The sequence below is a fragment of the Callospermophilus lateralis genome, chromosome 2 (genome assembly GCF_048772815.1).
Source record: "Callospermophilus lateralis isolate mCalLat2 chromosome 2, mCalLat2.hap1, whole genome shotgun sequence".
Taxonomy (NCBI): domain Eukaryota; kingdom Metazoa; phylum Chordata; class Mammalia; order Rodentia; family Sciuridae; genus Callospermophilus; species Callospermophilus lateralis.
In genome coordinates, this window is record NC_135306.1 from 165,955,789 (window position 1) to 165,979,346 (window position 23,558).

At 42.5% G+C, this 23,558-nt stretch overlaps 1 protein-coding gene across 6 annotated transcripts in view; it reads right to left on the minus strand.

The window, feature by feature from the left end:
- Plekha7 (pleckstrin homology domain containing A7) overlaps positions 1-8,006 on the minus strand; it is a 206,555-nt gene extending 198,549 nt beyond the window's left edge. For all 6 annotated transcript variants that reach the window (XM_076846949.2, XM_076846948.2, XM_076846944.2 and 3 more), the window contains exons 1-3: positions 7,911-8,006; positions 7,723-7,799; positions 7,578-7,635 (exon numbers count right to left, since the gene is read on the minus strand). In XM_076846949.2, coding sequence (XP_076703064.2) covers positions 7,578-7,635; positions 7,723-7,799; positions 7,911-7,996 — 221 coding nt within the window. In that variant the 5' untranslated portion in view covers positions 7,997-8,006. The remainder of the gene's footprint in view (positions 1-7,577; positions 7,636-7,722; positions 7,800-7,910) is intronic.
- Between the last annotated feature and the right edge of the window lie 15,552 nt (positions 8,007-23,558).

Here is a 23,558-nt window from a genome sequence, read left to right on the forward strand (position 1 = left end):
TTAAATCCATGAACCAGCTTTCACCCTTTACTTTATAAAATGACCAGGAAGTGAAAGGTAAAATGTGGGATTATGACAGAACTTGTCAAACTGGGAGAACCTTTACTTACCCTTCAACAAGGAGAGGCTTCAAATTTTCTACTTTACACACATAAGAGCTCCTAGTTTTCCAGAAATTCATTGTGAGAATATTAATATCAAGTTTGATATGAAGTTTCTGGAACTGTTGGCCTGTTCAATATTCACTGGCTTTCCTGAAGATTTCTAAGCTTGGTGCCTACTGCAAACTGGGATTCCCCACCAGACATCTGCCACACTTGGTTCATTCTTCCCTCCCCAGTTCCTCCTCTGACCCTATGATTTTAGACTGAAAAAATGAGTTTGCTGAATGTAAAACATAACATTGGAAACATTTGGCATTATCTGTAAAAGTGTACCTCTGAAGGAGAGTGAAGACTCACTTCCTGCCTCTGGGAGACAGGTTCTTAACTGCCCAGCCTCTGAAACCCTATGCTCCACCCAGCTTCTGGGCTCCTCACTCTTGCCCGGGGGGGCCTGCACACAGGCACTCATGTCCTGTTGAATCTCACAGTGGGCCATAGGAGTGGGGATTCAGCATAAGAGGAAAGTGCCCTGATAACTACTTTTTTTGGTACCAGGGATTGAATTCAGGGGCACTCAATCACTGAGCCACATCCCCAGCTCTATTTTGTATTTTATTTAAAGACAGGGTCTCACTGAATTGCTTAGCATCTTGCCATTGCTGAGGCTGGCTTTGAACTCACGATTCTCCTGCTTCAGCCTACCAAGCCACTGGTATTACAGGCCTATGCCACCGTTCCCAGCTGATACCAGCATTTAAAGCTGTATTCCATATCAATACAGAGATAAAATTTAGTATAATTTAAGTGTTACATTTTTTTTCCCACTTGGAATGACTTTAAAAACCACAACAAGGCTGGGCACAGTGGCACACACCTTTAATCTCAGTAACTTGGGAGACTGAAGCAAGAGGATCAGGAGTTCAAACCCAGCATCAGCAACTTAACAAGACCCTGAGCAACTCAGCGAGACCCCATCTCTAATAAAATATATTTTAAAAAGGGGGCTGGGGATATGGTTCAGTGGTTAAGCACCCTTGGGTTCAATCCCTGATATCCAAACACATACACATACACACACACACATACACACACACACACACACACACAAGTTGAGGGAAAGACTACAGAAGAAAGGAAAAAGTTTTGTACTGTGGTACTTTTTTCCTTTTTAGAACAAGAGGACTTTCATTTTATTTTCAATTTGTCCTGGAATCCTGCAAATTATGTAGCTGGTCCCTGGGACGTGCTTTAAGCCACAGAGCCAAGGAAGGGAAAGCCAGCCTTACTCTAGGCCTTGGAAGTCTTTCACAAGAGTCCCATGGCCCTCACCTAGGAACTGGCGCCCACAGAAGAATGGCACCTACACAGGATGGCCCTGCAAGGCCCTAAAAGGAAAACTGAGGAACTGAAGCTCGAAGGAACTTGGGCAATCAGCTGGTTCCTGTCAAGACCTTGGAGTCAAGTCAGAGGATGCCAAGGCCCAGCAGCTGGGGTGGAGGAGGGGGAAGAGATAGTCCAGTGGCCAAGACACATCCTAATCTCCAGATGCAAAGCACTAAGATAATGAGGTGAAGAAGCCAGAAGAGGTTGTTCGGGCCTCCACTGGCTGGGTTCCTGCTTGGAATGTTGTTCTTAACAGAGACTGACTACATCCAAGCAAACTGGGGTCCAGGCACCAGCCCCGACTGGCTTCTTGGCTTCTTCAACTTGCCCAGCCTCCTCTACACCCTAGTCTCCTCCCCAGCAAGGAGTTTTCCAAGACTTCGAATATCTAGTGCATTTACTGGGCCTCTTTTTTTTTAAAATACCTTTATTTTGTTTTATTTTTTTATGTAGTGCTGAGGATCAAACGCAGCGCCCCGCATACACTAGGCGAGCGAGCGCTGTACTGCTGACCCACAACCCCAGCCCCTTACTGGGTCTATAAAGAGACACTACTTCTTCCATAAATACCAAGTATCTGTGCAATGCCCAGCCCCAAGTGAAGTGCCAAAGTGTCAGAACAGGGCACAAGATGCCCTTCCTCAGGGAGCAACCTTGGCAGAGGCAGGTTAGCCATGCCCCTCCTCTGCAATTCACCTTCCTTTTCAACTCAGGACCTAGTCAAAGTCTATTGTTGGAAAAACTCAACTTACAAGTTTCCATAAAACCCCTGAAGAGGAACCCAGTGTAAATCTTGCTTTCTCATGTGTCCCATGTCTGAAAAGGCTCTGTCTGCCAAAGTACATTTACTAAATAATAATGAACATCTTTTATGGCTTACAAATCAGAGACACACCATCACTCATAAGAATGAGAAACCAAGGGCTGCTATTCTTTCAAGCCCTCTCAATCCCCAGCAAAAGCAAAGGAGATGTTTGACCCTATTAACCTTGGGGCAGCCTAATTTAGCAATGGCACATGGGTATAAGGTTCCTTGACGTACTGACACTGGGGCTTTCACCTGAGATCTGAGGCAGAAACCACCAGCACTTCTGTGGCTACTATATCAGAGACTATTCTATAGGTAGAGGCTGAAGACCTATTGAAGTTCTAGTTTAGCTCTGATACTTTGGTCAAATCATTGAAACTTCATGGACCTAGTCATCATCTGAAAAATGGTGATATACTCTACCTTGCTGCCTATAAGGGCTGTTGTAAAGGAAAAAGTCAACTGTCTTTTGCTGTAGGAATTCCCAGGATTACTGTGTATTTTCACATATATAATTGGGACCAGGCATGGTCTCTACATCTCCAAACTCTTGTGAGAATCAAATTAGACAACGGTTACGAAGTGTCTCCTGATTATTTGTTTTTGGTACTAGGGATTAAACCCAGTGTTGCATTACCATTGATGTACACCCACAGCCCTTTTTATTTTTTATTTTTTTTACTTTGAGATACGGTCTAAGTTATTGAAGCTAGCCTTGATCTTACAGTCCTCCTTCCTCAGCCCTCAGGATAGTTGAGATTACAGGTGTATACCACGACATTCAGCCTGATATTTTTTTAATGAATCAAAAAGATTGAGCTAATACATTATTACTACAACTAATATTGCTGCTGCTGTTAATGACAATATTATCACAAATACTATCATAACTTGCTAACAAGGACTTTGAGCAAAGTGGAAGAATCCTGGAGCACAAAAATTCTTCCTAAAGGAATATCAGCATCACATCATCTAGAACTGGGAGAATCAGCTCTTCTATCCCTCATTAATGCAAAATTGAATCAAAAGTACTAAAATCCACCTGCCTTACTTCAGGGTTTTTTACTTTAAGAAGTGGCCTCTGGAGTGCATTAAAACCCTGCTAAACATTAGGAACAACTGATGCATCCTGAAAACCTCACACAATTTTCCTGTCCAAGAATCCATCAGGAAAAATAAAATCAGCCATGCCGATGAATTGTCTCTCTAAATTACTGACTCATAGTAGAGGACCAATCCCCTGAAAAAAAAAGTCAAACATTCAGAAATGTTCACAACAAACCTAAGAAAGCAGACTGAAGCAAAACACTTTTGATGAAGGGAGAAGGAGAATAAACACTCTCCAATCCTTAGGTCTCTCATGAAATTGTCACAGAGACAAGACAGGAAATACAATAGTTACCATGGGGTCCCAGCCTCCTGAAATGGCTTGCCTTTGAGGGTACAGAACATATGTCATTATCACTGTCTTGTAGGCCTTCCCATAGGCCTAGGAGGCCAGGACCAAAGCCTTGGGGAACAGGAAGCCAGGGCTTGCTATAGGGGAAGGACCTACTAGGGACCTCACAGAGTTACCAAAGCAGAGTAACAGCAGGGATGAAGGGCAGGAGGCTGTGACTATGAACTAGTCACCTCCAGTACCCCAGTTCAAGGCTGTACCTGGTACTTGAAGGCACTCACAGCCTTTCCTCCTGGTAAATAGATGTGGGACCCTGCTGCTGTGTGAAACCAATGAGACCTGGAGTCCCTTCCTCTCACCACTAAAACACAGCTCCGGCAACTGTTCCATCTCTTTCTCCCTTTCTACTGCATGAGTCCCATCAGAACAAATCATGCCTACAATTTCCCACCAAAAAAAAAATAAAAAAAAATCAAACTCATTCAATCCACATCCTCTCCAGGAACCAGCTAATGTTTCAACTTCACTTTGCACAAGAACTACTAGGAAAATGTGCCTATCCCTACTGACTTGGTGTCCTCACCCCATACTTCCTCTTCTACCTACTCCAGTTGGGTTTTGTCCTTGAGGTCCTGTGACCATGCCTTGCATAGGTTTTCCCCTACCTTTTCAGTCCTCTGACTCCTATGCTGAATTTGCCTCTTTCCCAACCGCTGAACACTGCACTGTCCCAAAGCTTAGGTCATCTTCTCTTTTCTGTCCACACTCTCATCCTAGGTGATTTCATCTATTCCTGTTGAGAGCCATGGCCGGTCAGAATGATGCCTGGCATTTGCCAGAGGGAATGTTTGAAAGGTGACGCCAGCGAACCATTGAGATGATGATTTAAGATAGATATATATATAAAATTGCTGTGATGCTGGATTGATTATATTGTATATTTGACCTTTACTGTCGGGCAATGGGGCGGCTCTTGCTGCCTCAGGGGCCGCTAGCTACTTTGGAGTTCTCACGGGGACCAGAGAGTTCCCATTGGTTGGAGAAGTGCCAGAGGAGGGATTTCCGGTTGGTGGTTCCTGGAGGAGCCATGTGGGTGGCCTTCGGAGAGTTCCCTGGAGCATGTGTGGAGTGTGCTGGTAGAGTTCAGAAATAAAGTTTGTTCCTGCTTGAGTGGCTCGTGATTTGTGCCCAGCCAGACTGTGGCATATTCCCATGGCCTTGAACAATATATATTATACCCAAATGGATCTTTTCAGTCCTCTCCCTCCATACTTCAGATTCATACATCTATTTGATACATTCACATCCCAGAGGTATCATGGCAAAACCAGATCTTGTTTCTCCCCTGCCCAAACATGCTCCTCCCCAGTCTTACCATCTCAATGATACAGGCAGCACCCACTCAGGTATTTAAGTCCCTAAGAGTCATCTTTGGCTATTCTCTTTTTTTCACAAACTGCATCCAATACATCAGGAAGGTCTGCAGATACTACATCCCAAACACAGCCTGACCATCCATCTCCAGTGTTCCATCCTCAGGCCAGCCACTGTAAACTCTTGTCTGGACCACAGCAACAGCCTTCTACTGATCTTCTACCTCCCTCTACAATTCCTACAATTCATTCTCCTTAAAGCAGACAGAATAATTTCTCTAAAACTGCAAATCAGAGCATGCCACTCTCCTGCTTAAAAAATCTTTCAATGAGTTCGCACTGGGCCTAGGATAAAGTTTAAATAAAAACTTATTACTTTGGACCACAAAGCTTTACATCAGTCAGCCACAGTGGTGCATACCTGTAATCCCAGAGGTTCTGGAGGCCGAGGGAAGGAGGATTATGAGTTAAAAGCCAGGCTCAGCAACTTAGCAAGGTCCTAAGTAACTTAGCAAGACCCTGTCTTTAAATAAAATATAAAAAGGGCTGGGAATGTGGCTAGTTGGGTTCAATCCCTCTTACAAAAAAAAAAAAAAAAACTTTATATCATTTACCTCTCTCCTACCTGTGGCTTCTTGTTGTGCCACTTTCTCCCTTCTTTGCCACCTTCCAGTCACACTGAACTTTTTGCTCCTTGAACCTGAAGCCTTGTGTGTGTGTGCCCTGTAAGCCCTTATACTGGCTTGTTCCCCTTTTCTGAAACGTTTTGTCTCCTTGAAGTCACCACAGCATGGTGCCTTCCTGTCCTCCAAACTTTACTTTAAATGTCACCATCCCAAAGCCTGACATGGTGGCACACACCTGTAATCCCAATAGCTTAGGAAGCTGAGGCTGGAGGATTGAAGTCAGCCTCAGCAATTTAGCAAGCCCTAAGCAACTTAGCAAGACCCTGTCCCCTCCACCTCTCTCTCTCTCTCTCTCTCTCTCTCTCTCTCACACACACACACACACACACACACATAAATACATTTATTCATAAATTTAATAAAAATAAATAAATTTACATATAAATGTATTAGTGTGTGTCTGTGTATGTATGGCTGGGATGTGGCTCAGTGGTTAAGCAACCCTGGGTTCAATCCTTGGTACAGGAAGGAAGGAAGGAAGGAAGGAAGGAAGGAAGGAAAGAAGGAAGGAAAGAAGGAAGGAAACACCATTCTTAATCTCCCAATCCGACCAAGCCACCTGGTCGCTTGGTGTCACATCACCTTATTTTAATTTTGTGCATAATAGTTACCACTATCTGCTATTATTGTCTACTCTTTATTGTGTTGTTCCCTTCCCTCTCAGCTACATTTCAAACTCCATGAGCAGTGAGAGGTTCTCACTTCTATAAGTCTCATCCATCAGTATTTCAACCACTGTGAAAGAGCCCAACTTGGGGGAAGAAGGATCCAGATTTTCTCCTACTACTAACAGTGTTTCAATCGAGAAATGAATTCTGACTCATATTCCCCCAGAGTACACCCAGTACTAGTTGAACCACTGTCCAGACCTTTGGCTAGTTCATTCATTCAGTGAACAAACATTTACAGAGGGCCTACTCTATACCAGGCACTAGGGCAAAGGATCAAAGGCAGTTTTTTACTTCATGGAACTCACAGGGAGCAGGCAGAGTGAGAAGCACTACAACACAGGTACCCTCCTGAAGTGGGGAAAGTAAAGACTATACAGGTGTTAAGAGTGTGACCGTGCCCTTTACAGCCCAGCCATCTGATTTCTTCAGACCCTACAGACTCACAGTGACGTGGCTGGTGAGGCAAAGTTCCAGGGAACTGGAGGAAAAGCTACCACTCAACTAGGAGGCAGAAGTGATTGTTCGGGTTCAGCGCCTCAGCGCCAAGGGGAAGGGGCTGAAGAGTTTGAGGAATATTATGGATTGAATGGTTCCCCTCCCCACCCCCACCCTACTCCCGAAGGCCCGACCTGAGGATGGAGGGCCCCGGAGCCGTTCTGAGTCTCCTGGACCGTCCCAGAGAACTCAATGGGAGAGGAAGACCTCCCTAGGCGAGAGTCACTTTGTCTTTTCCTACCCCTAGCCTCAGGCCCCCGACCCAGGACAGGACTCCTGGATCGACTCCCGCACCACAGCCAGTCGCCGGTCCGGTCCCGGCACCCGCCGGCTCCGCGCAGCCCGAAACCCCGGCGGGGAGGCGTGGCCCGCCCTCACCCGAGCGCCGTGGAGTTTTCAACTCCTGCCCCAGCAGCGGTACCGACCCGGGAAGTGGCCCGGGTGCCCCTGTGAGATGAGGACCCGGCCGCCTCCGTCCCGGAGCCCGCCACACAACTCCTGCACACAAAACCCCAGAGTGCAGCCGCGGCGCTCTGCGCGCCAACTCGCCCCGGACCCGCGCGGGAGGACGGGGAGAGGCGGGGCGCCTGGCGGGAATCCCGCCGGCCCCCGCCGCACAGGTGCGAGCGCTGCGCGGTGCGGCCCCCGACTCACTCACTCGATGAAGTAGCTGGCGCCTTCCTCCGTGAAGCCCTCCTCCCAGCCGCGGGGCAGGTCTGCGGAAACACGAGAAAAGTCGAGTCAAACTGGGGCCGCCGCGCCTCACGCTCCCAGAACGCCCACCCCGCAGACCTGGAGCCCACCTGAGCGGATCATGTGGCCGGAGTTGACTGGCTCGCCAGTGCGCGGGTGCAGCCAGGTCGTGCAACAGAGCTGGTCACTGAGGGGAGAAAGGTGCACCTGTTAGCGCCGCCGCCGGAGGCCCCGGGTCCGGCCCCCGCCCCCCGCCGACCCGGCGCCCCCGCCGAGGCTCCGCATTCCCACGCCGCACTTGATGAAGAAGACGCGGCCGTCCCGGCAGACGCCGTAGGACCAGTGCTCAGGTAAAGTGTCCCGCCCGACCGCCGCCGCCGCCATGTTCGCCGAGCTCGGAGCCGCAGCGGTCGCCGCGGGGAGGGGGAGAGGAGGCGGGGGCGGGGGCGGCGCGGGCGGCGGGCCCGCGAGCTCGGCCTGCGCGGGGCCCCGCGGCGCACCCCGACCCTCCATGCGGCGCGGGCCCCTCGCTGAGCCGACGCGCGGCCGATTCCGGTCCCGGAGTCCCGCCGCCCCACTGACCGGCCCGAGCGCGGGGCCGGTGGCCTTTGTCCCCGCGTCTTCCCCGCCCCCAGCCCGTCGGCCCTGGCGCTCCCCTTTGCTGAAGCCCAGAGACCCGGGCGGGGCGAGGGGCCGCCGGCGGAGGTGCCTGGGACCAGAACAACTTGGAAAACGGCGCGGCCCTCCGAATGCCCCAGTAAACCCCACCTAATCCCACCACCGAACTTCCTTCCCAGGAACTGTACTTCTTTCTGAACCAAGAAACAGGTTACTGCCGTATTCCCAGCCTTGGTTTCTTCCTCAGTGAAATAAAGTTAACCATAAAGCCTACACGGGGTTATGGTGAATATTAAATGAAGTAACAATGGTGTAAAGTGCTTCACTGGACCCTGGCGGGTAGTGAGTGTTCTATTAATGCCAGGCTGAGCCTGATTTTATTTTACCAAGTTCGCGAGCAGGGACTGCTGTAGGAGCGTGTAGGACCTCCCCCTACACCATACTCACCTCTGAGGTTGCACTGATCACAGGTTTCGGCCTTGAGTTACCTCCAGGTAACAGAAAGAAGGGGTTCTGAGGGCAGGGCTGCACCTGTTGAAAAAGCGGCCAGCAGGCGGGGCCTCTACAAGGCTCTTTATAACCTGCTCATATTCGTGTCTTTGCTCCCATCTCAGCTCCTGCGCCCCCTGTGCGAAGGAGACCCTTGTCCTTTTCCCTTCACGCTCCAATCCATTTCTTATTTGCACTTAAATTGGCATTCTTAATTGTTTGTATGTTTTCTTGTTTCATTTGTTGTAGCTTAGTTCATACCCCCAAAACTAAAATGTCAGCTAGAAGAGAGGAAGGGCCTTGGTCTGCCTCATACCCCACCATCCATACCGCTCTCCCACCAGTGTCTGAACAGTGCCTTTAAAAAAAAAAAAAAAAAAAAAAAAAAAAAAAAAAAACAAGGGGACACTCTACCAGCTGAGCTGCCTCAATCCTTTTTATTTTTTATTTCAGACAGTAACTCTCGAAGTTGCCCCAACTGGCCTCCAATTTACAGTCCTCCTGCCTCACTCTCCCGAGTCGCTGAGATTACAGGCATGAGCCACCCGGGTTGGCTAGAGCATTCAGTGACTCTTATGCAGTCAGTAAGTGTGAATGAAGGAAGAAGACACGCAGCCTCACACACTGCTGCTTATGGACAGAGCAGAAAGCTGGACTCTGGGCAAGTAGGGCGAGGACCTATACAATGCAGGCACTGGTTATTCAGAAAGGCTCCTCAGACAGGTGGGATTAGGCTAGACCCTTAATAAAAGGTGAGGTTTGAGCGGGAAGAGAGCTTTCCAGAGGGGAGCCATGGGGGAGCAGGCAGAGTTGTGGAAAGGGCATGGGATGTTGAGACCATCATAAAGGGGCCCTTCTGGAACAGACATTGCTGAAGGAGGTGGTTGTGAGTTAGAAGATGGTTGGTGTGATTGCAGAGAAGCCTAAACACCTGTGTTGTGAGGGACCCTTGCCTCTGAGGAAGTTTTTTTGTTTTTTTGTTTTTGGGTGGGGGGGAATACTATGGATTCAACTCTTGGGCACTCCACCATTGAGCCACATCCCTAGCCCTATTTTCACTGAGTTGCCTAGCATCTCACTTTTGCTGAGGCTGGCTTTGAACTGAGCCTCTGGTATTACAGGCATGTGCCACCGCAGCTGACTTGAGGAGATTCTTGAGCATAGTTCTTGAAAATAGTAAAGTGGTATTCTTGTTGGTAAACACTGATTTAAAACAACACACTAAGGTTGGGGTTGTAGCTCAGTGGTAGAGCACTTGCCTAGCACATGTGAGGCACTGGGTTTGACCTTCAGCACCACATAAAAACAAATAAAGGTATTGCATCCATCTACAACTAGAAAAACAAAAAAAATAAAGCAACACACTAAATGGGAAAGGATATAAACACACTGTTAATATAAAAGTAATACAAGTAACACATTTAAGCAAATATGAAAAAAATGCTTGACCATCTCAGTAGGAAAAATGCAAATAAAAATTAAAGTGGAATTCTATTTTTTAAACGTCATGTTGGAAAAGATACATTTGTAGAAAAAGACATTCTTGTTCATTGGTGGTGGTAATATAAAATGATTCATTCTCATTGTAAGCAATTTGGCAATTTAAGTTATTAGAACTTAAATGTTTATATCTTTGACCTAACAATTCCACTACCAAGAATTTAGTGTCAACTAGTCCTCACCCAGGCACAAAAACCTACATACTAGAGTGTTCACTGAAATGTTGTCAATAATTACAAAAGACACAAACAGCTTAAATATCTATTAAAAAGAAAAACACAGATTAACAAAATTATGACTTACTCCTCCTCAGTGGAATGTCATGTATCTTAAAAGGAGTGAGCTAGATTTGTTAAGTACTGATATGAGATGATTTCTAAAATATTAAGTGAAAGGCAGGATGCAGGTATATTAATATATATAGTCCCTAGATTAAGTCAAGAAACAAGTAAAATAATTGCTTCTGAGAAACTATCAGGAATGGCAAGAGATTATTTTTCTTGTGATCTCTTTATTCTGTTTGATATTTTACTACTAAAATCCATATTTAGTAAAATAATACACTTTGTCAGTGGACCCAAGAAATTCCATGAAATTATCTCAACAAATGCCAAAAGATGAATTTGCTAAAACCAATATCCATCACTAATATTTAAAAGTATAATTGGGCTGGGAATGTGGCTCAAGTGGTAACGCGCATGCGCGGGGCACTGGGTTCGATCCTCAGCACCACATAAAATATAAATAAAGATGTTGTGTCTGCCAAAAACTGAAAAATAAATATTTTTTTTAAAAAAGTATGGTTGAGTGCTTCCTAGCATGAATGAGTCCCTGAGTTGGATCCCCACACTGAAAATTAAAAAGCTAATAGCAAGTAGTAATAGAATCAATATCAAATACTGGTGAGCGGGGCTGGGGATGTGGCTCAAGCGGTAGCGCGCTAGCCTGGCATGCGTGCGGCCCAGGTTCGAGCCTCAGCACCACATACAAAGATGTTGTGTCCGCCAATAACTAAAAAATAAAAAAAAGATTCCCCTTACACTGCCTTTGTGGAGTCTAGACTGCTTATGATCTGGTGCTACCAGATTCATGAATGGTGACTGCTCAAATAAACTTTAAAAAAAAAAAAAAATACTGGTGAGCATGTAACTATTTCTGCTTTGCTTATGACAATATAAAATGATACGGGCACTCTGAAAAAATAGTTCAATAGTTTCTTAAACCTTATAAAACAATTTTATTAATAAAATGACAGGGCTGGTGTTATAGCTCAGAAGTAGAACACTCACCTGGCATGGATGAGGCACTGGGTTCAATCCTCAGCACCCCATAAAAATAAAGGTATCCACCTACAACTAAAAAATGTTTTTTTAAAAAAAATGACAGCTAAGTGTGGTGGTGCATACCTGTAATCTGAGTGACTACAGCGTCAGCAACACAGTGAGACCCAAAGCAACGTAGCAAAACCTTGTCTCAAAAAGTAAAAAGTGGTAGGGATATAACTCAGTGGTAAAGCACACCTGGGAAAAGCAGCACTGGTACCAAAAAAAATAAATAAATTATAGTAACTGGTAGCAGCATTTGCCTATAATCCCAGCTACTCCGAGGCTGGAAGCAAGAGGATGACAAGTTCAAGGCCATCCTAAGCAACTTAGTGAAACCTTGTCTCAAAATTTAAAAAGCCTGGGAATGTATTGCAGTAGAAGAGTGCTTGCCTAGCTTGTGTGCAAAGTTCTGGATTCCATTCCCTCCCCCTCCCAAAAAAAAGAGAAAGTAACAAAATGATGAGGATCTTTGTAGTGAGTGAATAGTTCTTCATCTTGATTGTAATCATAGTTACATAAATTGACACTCTCAATAAAATAAGTATCCATCACAAATTTACACTGAGGAGAAAATGACTGTAGAAGTATATATATATATACATTGTATCAAGGTCAATTTCCTGGTTTTGATATTATACTATAGTTATATAAAATGTAACCATTGAGAAAACTGAGTGAAGGGTGAACAGGGACTTCTCTATTCTCTTTGCAAACCTCTGCAAATCTATAATTACCTCAAAATTTAAAAATTTTTAAATGTATTAGAGAATTACAAGTAACCAGATGTTTATTTTGTGAATATCTCTATTAGATATATACATTCTTTTACAATGAAATGTTAGAGACATTCCCACTTAAAAATAATTAAATAACAAATATATCAATTTGTGATGTTATCATTTAGTGTTGTTTTAGAAGTTCTCACCAGTACAATAAGACCTGAAACAAAAATAAAAAACTATTATAAAGGAATAAGATTATCTTTAATTGCAGACAATGTGATTTAATGCCTTAAAATGTGGAGAATAGCTCCAAACTATTAGAATCAATGGACCAATGCTGGATATGGTGGCACACGCCTATAATCCCAACAGCTCAGGAAGATTATTGAGTCCAAAGCTGACCTCAGCAATGGCAAGGTGCTAAGCAATTCAGTGAGACCCTATTTCTAAATAAAATGCAAAATAGGGCTGGGGATGTGGCTCAGTGTTTGAGTGCCCCTGAGTTCAATCCCTGGTACAAAAAAAAAAAAAAAAAATTATAATCAATGTACCAAGATAATTATCACAGAATCAAGAGTCCTATAACAAGTTACTGGATTCTCTCCCCCTTATATCAGTAACAAATATATCAAATTAGGAATAACCCTAACAAAAACATTTGTGTAAACCTATATGATACAGAATTTATAGAGCAAGATGGTGAATATTACAATTTTGTTTTATATTTAAATGTAAAAGTCTGAAAGTAGCAGTAAAAACAATACTTATACTCTGTAAGGTTTAGAAATTCTTACAACTACTAGAACATAATCCAACAAATTATTAGCAAAAATGTTATATATGTGTGTGTTTATATATATATATTCTATCTTTGCATACAGTTGCCATAAGCCTCATGAATTACAGCTAGTTTTCACTATCTGAATTGATAGTTCTCTATGTATAAAATGCATAGCATACCAGATATTAAAGATTTGGTATGAAATAAAATGTAAAAATCCTATTTATAATTATATTATTACATATTAAAATAATATTTTGGATATATGGGATATATAAAATATATTATTAAAGTTGTAATTATTATAAATTTAAAATAATATATGTTCACTTTTGTGATTCACATTATATTTCTTCAAACAGTAATGCTCTAACTTTTTCATATCACTCTTTTGTGTAATGATAGATCTTATTGCCCATTAGAATTACCTGGGAGCTTTAAAAAATGCCTGGGCCCTACCCCAAGCAATGTAACTGGTGTTGGGTGACTTGCATGTTATTTAAATCTCCCCAGGTGGTTCTAATGTACACCCACGGTTAATAACTGCCACTATCAACCCCAAGCTATCAAATTGTAGAGAATTCTTTTTCACATTTTTCATTCTATATAATTAAAGAGAGGCACTCTACAGGCTAAGCAGTAACCTTTAAGTCTGTGTTCAAAGATGATGTGTCATTTCTATTTTGGATTGATGGCTCCTAAGTTGATTGAAACAAGATGTGAATTTTCCCCAGCCCATTGCCTGGTCATGGAAAATTTTTCCAGTTAGTAAAAACAAAATAATGCTTTTCACATAGTGATATTTAGGCTGCTTCTGAGAGAATGGGACTTACAGTGGACTGAAGACATTAAAGTCTGTGTGCTTTGTCTTTTTTTTTTTTTTTTTTTTTTTTTTTTGATAAGAACATCTTGAGGAGAGACCCCCAGAGCTTAAGGGAATTGTATAAGATCATGTGACTAGTAGTGTAAAATAGCCATGTCCTGGTATCTATCTGGAGCCCTTTCCCATCTAAAGACAAATCACCAACTAAGATAAACAGAGCTTTCTGTTCAGAAACTCTTTCCCTTGATCAGCCCTAGTGAAGGACTTTATTTTACAGTAGATAGTCCTGCTGATGTACATGACTGTGATCCATTAACTTAAATGCAAATTGGTCCATGTCCAAAGATGAATCCAAATGTGATTCAGTCAACCAAACATAGGCCCAAGAATTTTCAGTTTCCAGGTAACCAATAATTCATGACTATCCTTTTACTACCCAGAAGACAGCATAGCCTAATGGAAAAGCATGGACTTAGGAGTCAGACCCACCTGGGAGTGTCTCTGGGTGCTGCTCCCTGGATAAACTGTGGGACCCTGGGCATGGCACATTTATTTATTCAGCACCTGCTGGTAATACACATTACAAATCCTAGAGTTCCCCACCCTCAGGATTTCTCAGTATTTAAAAGAAATGGGCCCTTTAAATGCCAGAAGAACTGCTCTGGAGCAAGTATTGGAGGGAAGAGAGGTCAGGAGCCTGAAGATAGAGCACCCAGCATGGCCTTTGGCCATTGCTCAATAAATGCTAGCCCCTTCTCCCTGCAAAGATGGTAGAAAGCAGCCTCCATGGAAGACAATTCATGGTTCCCAGAGCAGTGAAAGGGCCCCATAAAGTCAACAAAGTCCTCCTCATCCCTCACATCTGTCATTGTGCTAGTCTTTGCTCTCTGATATGATCATGTAATTTTTGTTTGTTTGTTTTTCATTTAAAAATATTTTCCTGGGGCTGGGGTTATGGTTCAGTGGTAGATTGCTTTCCTAGCACATGCAAGGTGCTGGGTTCAATCCTCAGCACTGCATAAAAATAAATAAATAAGGTATTGTGTTCAACTATAACTAAAAAAATATTTAAAAAATAAATTTCCTAAGGGCTGGCATTGTGGCTCAGTGGTAGAGTGTTTGCCTAGGATGTGTGAAGGACTGGGTTCAATTCTCAGTACCACATATAAAATAAAGGTCTATTGACAAATAAAAAAAATTTTTTTCCTGAGAATCTATATCAAGTCAGTCCCATTGTAGGACACAGTGCAAGGGTAGACAGATAATGGGAAAATATGTGTATTAGGGTTCTTCAGAGAAACAGAGCTTGTAGATGGGAAAGAAGAAAGACAGGAAGACAGGGTAGAAAGAAGGGAGGAGAGTAGAAAGGAAAGAAGGAAGGAAGGTAGGCTAGTTTACAAGGCATTAGCCTGTGTGATTATAGAGGCTAAGATCTGTAGCCAGAAAGCTGGAGACCTGGAAGAGCCAATGATGTAGTTCCAGTACAAAGGCTAGGAAAAAACCCCCGATGTTCCAACTTGAAGGCAGTCTAGGAGGAGGAGTTTTCTTTTATTTGGTTGGGAGGGTGGAGGTTGGAGGTCAATCTTTTGTTCTATTTAGGCCTTCAGCTGATTGGATGAGGCCCACTCACATTAGGAAGAACAATCTCCTTTACTCAGTCTATTCACTTAAACATTCAACTCATACAAAAACACTCTCACAGAAACACCAAGATAATGTTTGATGAAATATCAGGGAATCCCATGGCCCACTCAAAATGACATAAAATTAACCCTCACAGGGCTGGTGTTGTGGCTCAGTAGTAGAGCACTTGCCTAGCCCATGTGAGGCACTGGATTCCATCCTCAGCATCACATTTAAATAAATATAGGTCTTTATATAACCTAGAGGGGATTAGTGCTTTATCTGATGTTTGAGGGGTAAAGATTTGCTCCCAAGAAATAGGCTCTCTACTCACCTCACAGATTGTTTCTTTTGCTTAGAAGAAACTTTTTAGTTTGAATCCCTTCCATTTATTGATTCTTGATTTTAATTCTTGTGCTATAGGAGTCTTATTAAGGAAGTTGGGGCCTAATCTGACATGATGGAGATTGGGTTTTACTTCTTCTTCTATCAGATGTAGGATCTCTGGAGTAATTCCTAGGTCCTTGATCCACTTTGAGTTTTGTGCATGGTGAGAAATAGGGTTTAATTTCATTTTGTAACCCAATCAGTAAATGCATCAAGGACCTGAACAGACACTTCTCAGAAGATGATATACAATCAATCAACAAATATATGAAAAAATGTTCATTATTTATAGTAATTAGAGAAATGCAAATCAAAATTACTCTAAGATACCATCTCACTCCAGTCAGAATGGCAGCTATCAAGAATACAAACAACAGTAAGTGTTGGTGAGGATGTGAGGGAAAAGGTAACCTCATACAATGCTGGAGGTGCAGCCAATGGAAAGCAGTATGGAGATACCTTGGAAAACTGGGAATGGAACCACCATTTGACCTCTCCTTGGTCTATACCCAAAGGACTTAATAACAGCATACTGCAGGGACACAGCCACATCAATTATCATAGCAGTACAATTCACAATAGCTAAACTGTGGAGCTAACTTAGATGCCCTTTAATAAATGAATGGATAAAAAAATGTGGCATATATGGATTATTACTCAGCAATAAAAGAGAATTAAGTCATGGTATTTGCAGGTAAATGGGTGGAGTTAGAGAAGATAATGCTAAGTGAAGTTAATCAATCCCCAAAAAACAAATCCCAGAGGTTTTCTCTGATATAAGGAGGCTGATTCATAGTGGAGTAGGAAGGGGGAGCATGCAAGGAATAGATGAACTCTAGATAGGGCAGAGGGGTGGGAAGGAAAGGGAGAGGGCATTGGGTTAGACATGATGGTGGAATGTGATGGACATCATTATCCAAAATACATGTATGAAGACATGAATTCATATGAATATTATTTGTATACAACCAGAGATAAGAAAAATTATCCTCTATATGTGTAATATGAATTATAATGCATTCTGCTGTCATATATTTTAAAAATAAATATAAATAAAATAAATGTATATTGTCCATCTACAACTAAAAAATATTAACCCTCACAATAAGGCAAAGTTATTTAATTAAGGATCTCTGTCACAGAGGCCCCACAGGTAGCACTTTGCCGCTCTCAAACTGGAGAGGGCCTCCCCAGAAAAATTGAAGCCACCTTCCTGTGAGCCTTCTGTCTTCTAAATTAAAGTGAGGAGCCAGGTGTCAATAGTCCCAGCTACTCTCTAGGCTGAGGCAGGAGGATTGCTTTTTTTTTTTTTTTTTTCCTTTTCAGTTTTCGGTGGACACAATATCTTTGTATGTGGTGCTGAGGATGGAACCCAGGCCACACGCATGCCAGACGAGCGTGATACCACTTGAGCCATATCCCCAGCCCAGGAGGATTGCTTAATCCTAGTTCAAGGTCAGCCTGGGCAACATAGTGAGACCCTGTCTCAAAAAATTAAAAAAAAAAAAAAAGTCAAACTCAGAGATTAATATTGTCATATTACCACCATCTAATCTTCAAACTCTATTCAAGTTTCCCTACTTATCCCAATATTTTTTTCAGCAAAATTATTAGGTTCAGGACCATAAATTTAGTTGTTGTATCTCTTTAGCCTTTAGTCTATAACTGTTCCTCATGTTTTTTGTTGACTTTTAAAAACACTGACACTTTAAAAAATTATTATTTTTTTAATTTTTTTTTTTATAGAGAGAGGTGAGAGAGAGAGAATTTTTTAAATATTTTTTAGTTTTTAGTTTTTGGCACACACAACATCTTTGTTTGTATGTGGTGCTGAGGATCAAACCTGGGCCCCACGCACGCCAGGCGAGCGCACTACTGATTGAGCCACATCCCCAGCCCTTAAAAAATTATCGAACAGTTATTTTGTTAAATGTTTCACATTTTTTTGGTTTCTCTGATATTTCCTTATGATTAGACTTAGCTTCTGCATATCTGGCAGAAACACCACATAAGAGCTGCTGTATTCTTCTCATTATACCTATGAGGTGACATGGTTACAGGTTAGCCTGTTACTGATGATGTTCACTTTGACCACTTGGTTCAGGTGGTTTCTGTCAGCCTTCTCTACTACAGTTACTCACTCCCCCTGCTTTTTGTTTGTTTGTTCATTTGTTTTGCAGTTCTGGGGATTGAACCCAGGGCCTCATACATGCTACACAAGTACTCTACCACTAAGGTTGTCTCTAGCTTCCTTTTGCATTTTGCAAAATATTTATTTTACAAAAAGGTGCTTTAAAACTATATAAATAACCTATTCCTCATCAAATATTCAGTGATTCATTTATTCACATATGTATGTAAACTTACAGTTCCTTACCTTATTTGATAATTTCTAATCTGTTACTACCATTTTGAGATACAAATTGTCTCCAATGACAATGTGAGCCCTTTGACTTGGCTTCTGTCCATTTGACAGTGTTCCTGTCATTCTTTTGAGTACTTCCCTAGTTTCTGTCACAATAAGATGCTCCAGGCTAGATGGAAGTGGTGGCATATGCCTGAGGGGCCGGCTGCTTGGGAAGCTGAAACAGAAGGATCACTTCAACCGGGGAGTTCAGGGCCAGTGTGGACTACATAGCAAGAGACCTCCCCACCCCACCCCACCCCCACCCACCCACCCCCTTTTTTTTTTTTTTTTTTTTTTTTTTTTTTAAGAAAAAACATGTTCCAGGCTCATCTTATTCTTTTCTGAGCTAGCCATTTCTCCAAGGGACCTCAGTTCCCCTTCTTGGAAAATGTGATTTAGAAAACAAAGTCTGGGTGCTAACTATGCTTGCTGCTATTAAGATGCTGCTATTCCCAGGTCCTTGCAGTGAACAGAACTCTGTTGCTATAATTATTTCTATGTTCATGTATAGATATATAGGTGTAAACCACAAGTTCACAACAGTACTTCCAATTATATTTCAGTGCCACAGGTAACTCCCTTCTCCAACAGTGAGAAACCTAGCTCTTAGGATCCCTGATATATTTACTCATTTAATCAATCCCCTGCATGTAACCAATCTTCCACTGGGTCCCCTCTCTACATGGGTGCCTTCCTGACCTCACCCAGGCTTGAACATCCCATGTCCTCCCACCCTCCCTACCCTCAAACCTAGAAGCCCTCCTCCTCTTTCTGCCCTTGTTCCTTGTCATCATACCCATCTTACCTACCTGCCCTCCTTACCTGTATAGGACTACCCTCTTTATTGAGCATTCTCCTTATTCCACTTGTGTTCCAACTCCCCAGGCTGGGTCACACCCTTCAGGGATACCCTCATACTGCTTAGCCTCTTTGGTGCCCTGCTCTTGGTCAAGGAGCCTCCCTCCCTCTCCCCTCTCCACAACTCACAAAATCCAACATATGCCTGCCTTCTCAGACCCTCTAATAGCTTTTGGACTAATTTTTTTCAGGAGGGAGAAGAAAGTTAAAAGTCTGTAACACTTCATAACAGTGCCTCCTGTCACTTCTCCCATTATTCTATCACCAGGAAACTTCAGTCAGCTTCTCAGATTCACAGGGAAATACAAACCCACACATCTGACACATTGTAAAAAAGGTCTTAGACTGAAATAGCCCTAAATACTGCTGCACCTCTCAGGGTTGATACATTATATGCTTTGTCATGCTGCTGCAGTGACTACAAAGGCCAGTTTCTTTGCTTCTTTTTCCCAAGCACTCAGATGCACATACCTAGTCCCACGTCCCAGAGCATCCACAAATATCCTCAGGACACAATCTACAGGTCCTAATTATTATTTTTTATATATTGCAGAACACATAGGACATATTACATTTAATACAAAAAAAAAACAACAATAACAAAAAACCTCATGATCATGCTTCTGCTTTAGCAACAATTCTCCCAGGTGAAGCACTCTGGATAGCCTATCAGGTTATAGACATATGTTGCTTAGCAATGGGGATAGGTTCTGGGAAATCTGTTGTCAGGCATTTGCATTGTTGTACAAACACCACAGAGTGACTTATATATACAGATGGCTATGGTGTCACCAGCTGTTATTATGGAGCCGGCATCATATATGCAGTCCATTGTTGACTGAAGCATCATTATGTGATGCATGGCTGTTCTTAAAACCAAATTCTGCTGTGATGTTTTGCTTGGTATCTTCTGTTTGACAATGGTCTAGTGTAGTCAGAGGAGTCAAGGATTAGGAGTCACATGGACGTAAGTTCTCTGATTCCATCAATTATTAGATATGTACTTGACCTGAGCATCTGTAAAAAGGAACCAATGATGATTCACAAAAAGTTACTTTAAGACTGGGGGTTTAGCTCAGTGATAGAGCCCTTGCTAAAAAATACATGAGTCCCTGAATACATGAGTCCCTGGGGAGCATCACAAAAAGAAAAAAAGGGGGGCTAGGGTTGTGGCTCAGAGGTAGAGAGCTCACCTGCCATGCGTGAGGCACTGGGTTCGATCCTCAGCACCACATAAAAATGAAATAAAGATATTGTGTCCACCTATAACTAAAAAGTAAATATTTTTTAAAAAGAAAGTTACTGTAAGGATTAAATGAGAATGTACATTTATGCCTTCTGGAGAGAACATGCTTTACCACTAATGATTATCACATGTTGCCATTATGGAAAAAGTACCAGCACTTACTGTTATGTTCCATTTGTAAGTCTGAGAGTACTTTAGAAGTTTTGACCTTGGACTCTACTCTATGCTTTGAGGATGAGGAGGAAGAAATTGAGAGAGTTCCTGAGGGACTGGTGTGGGAAAGAGATGGGAAGGGGCAGGCTGGGCCCCAGTCAACCCTGGCTCCTTAAGTGCACATAGCCATGGCAAAGTACATATCTGTCAGGGATAGCAAATGGAGGTCCTGCAGCTCAGCTTTTGCCCTGGATAAAAATAAATGGATCAGAGATACACAGTCTTTTTGCTAGAAAGGTCCTTAGAGATGACTTTTGGTGCCAGGCTCTGTGACGCACACCTGTAATTCTAGCAGCTCAGGAGGCTGAGACAGGAGAATTTCAAGTTCAAGACTATCCTTAGCAACTTAGTGATGCACTAACAACCCAGTGAGACCCTCTCTCAAAATAAAAAATGAAAAGGACTAAGGATGTGGCTCAGTGGTAAGCATCTCTTGGTTCAATCTCTGACCAAAAAAAAAAAAAAAAACAAAACAAAACAAATAAACGAGAGGGGATAATCTTTGGCCTTCTATTTCTTCTTTCATAAAATAAGGATGCCGGAGTACTTATCTGAGGATTCAAGGGGAACTTTGTGATCAAAGCGGGACTAGAAACTGCAACTCCTGATCCTTAAACACCTCCATCCCCACCCCACCCCCTGTTCACAGACCCCCTTGGCTTGCTTGTCCATCTGCTTTTAGAAAATTTCCACATTTACAGTAGAAAAATAGAGACCTTAAAGAGATGGCAGGGGGCTGGGGCTGGGGCTGGGGCTGGGGCTGAGCGGTAGAGTGCTCACCCAGCACATGTGAGGCCCTGAGTTCGATCCTCAGCACCACATTAAAATAAATAAGAGAGGGCAGGACCTACACTAACTCAAGTGGAAAGGTCAGTCACAAGAGATCCACCCCCTGCCTCCCTACAGATACAAGGCCATTGTGTTTGCCTTTCCTTGTCTACTATAAGACACACAGGAGCATTTTCTGCTGATGCAGATGCTCTCCTTGTGCCCAGGCCACAGTGCAGCAGTTATCATGATGGATCCCCACACATACATATGTCATGGAATGGGACAGTTAAGACACATAATGTGCCTGGCCCACCTGTACTCACTAGGTGGTAGGTAACTTGTAGCAGGAAGTTGGGAGTAGAGAAGATTGCCAAGAAAGGAAGAAAACTCACAGTTACCTAGCCCTTACTGTCTAAAAAGTCTGATTATCCCACTCCTTACAAGTGAGGGGAAACTGAAGCGAAATATTGAAGTAGCAATATGAGTAATGATAGTCCTTTTTTCACAGTGGAAGAGAGGGAAAGCTCTTTTTTACCAAAAAAAAAAAAAAAAAAAAAGCCAACTCATGAAGGTAGACAGAATGACAGCATTACAAATCACTGACAAGTACCCTGCAATAACTATGTTTTGGCAAGAATCATTGGCGGATGCTAAAACCATTTGGTACAAGATTATTGGGGAACATGGAGAACAGGATATTTCACATAGTCTCTAAAATATCATCCTATGTAAATTACAAAGGGAGAAAAAAATGCCTTTACAATGAAGAAATCTAGGGAACATCCCTTAGCCAAATAAAAATCAAGTATCACTCCCAGTATAGGACAAACTGATGTCATGTGCCCCTTTGGCATGATTATGCACTAAGAACACACCGCCTGTGTGGTATAACTGCCAGAACTGTCTAAAGTATCTAATCATGAAGAAACAATCCGACCAGTCTATATCAAAGGACATTCTACCCAAAAAATCCAGCCTGGACTCTTCAGAAATGACAGGGTTATGAAAGATAAACAGTTGGAGGACTTTTCTAGATTATAGAACACTTAAAGGAAAAACCATAAAGATTCTGAAAGGAAATGGGAAAGTATCTTTGAGAGCTTGAGAAAAGCAAAGATCTTATGAATGGAACACAAAGTCATTAACCATATAAGCAAATGGTTATGGACAAATTGGACTTAATCAAAATTAAAAATTTATAGCCAGACATGGTGATGCACATCAGTAATCCAGTGACTTGGGAGGCTGAGGAAGGAAGGTCACAAGTTGAAGCCAGCCTCAGCAACTTAACAAGACCCTTTCTTAAAATAAACAATAAAAAAGTGGGCAGGGGCTGGGAGCAAAGACTGGGGATATAGCTCAGTGATAAAGCCCTTGCTTAGCATATGTGAAGCCCTGAGTTCCATCTCCAGGATCACAGAAAGAAGAAAAAAAAAAAAAGATCAAAAGACTTGAATAAGAACTTCTCATGAAAAATATCCTTGAGTGACCAATAAGCATATAAAATAATGTCCAATACCACTTATTATCAGAGAAATGTAAATTAAGACTAGATGAGCTGGGCAAGGTGACACATGCATGTAAATTGCAGTAGCTCAGGAGGCTAAGGCAGGAAGATTGTTAGTTCAAAGCCAGCCCCAGCAATGGTGAGGCACTAAGCAACTCAATGAGACCCTTTCTCTAAATAAAATACAAAATAGGGCTGGGGATGTGGCGCATTGGTTGAGTGCCCCTGAGTTTAATCCCTGGTACCAAAAAAAAAAAAAAAAAAAGGCTAGATGAGGTGTAATTTCCCACCCTCTAGAATAGTTAAAATAAAAAAGATCAAAACCACCAAATATTGGCAAGGATGTAGAGTAACTGGAACATTGTTAATGGGAGTGTAAAATGGTATGGCTACTTTGAAAAAGTATTTTACAGTTTCTTATAAAGTTAAATATGTAGTTAACCTATGACTTATTCACCACTAGGTATTCACCCAAGAGAAATAAAAGCATATGTCTACAGAAAGACTTGTAAAAAATATTCATGATAGCTAAAAATTAGAAACAATTCCAAAGTCCATCAACAAGAGAATGATTAAACAAATAGAAGTATATTCATACATTAGAGTACCACTTACGATAAAAAGGAACATTTGATAGACAACACAGACAAATCTCATAAACATTGTGTTAAAAAAT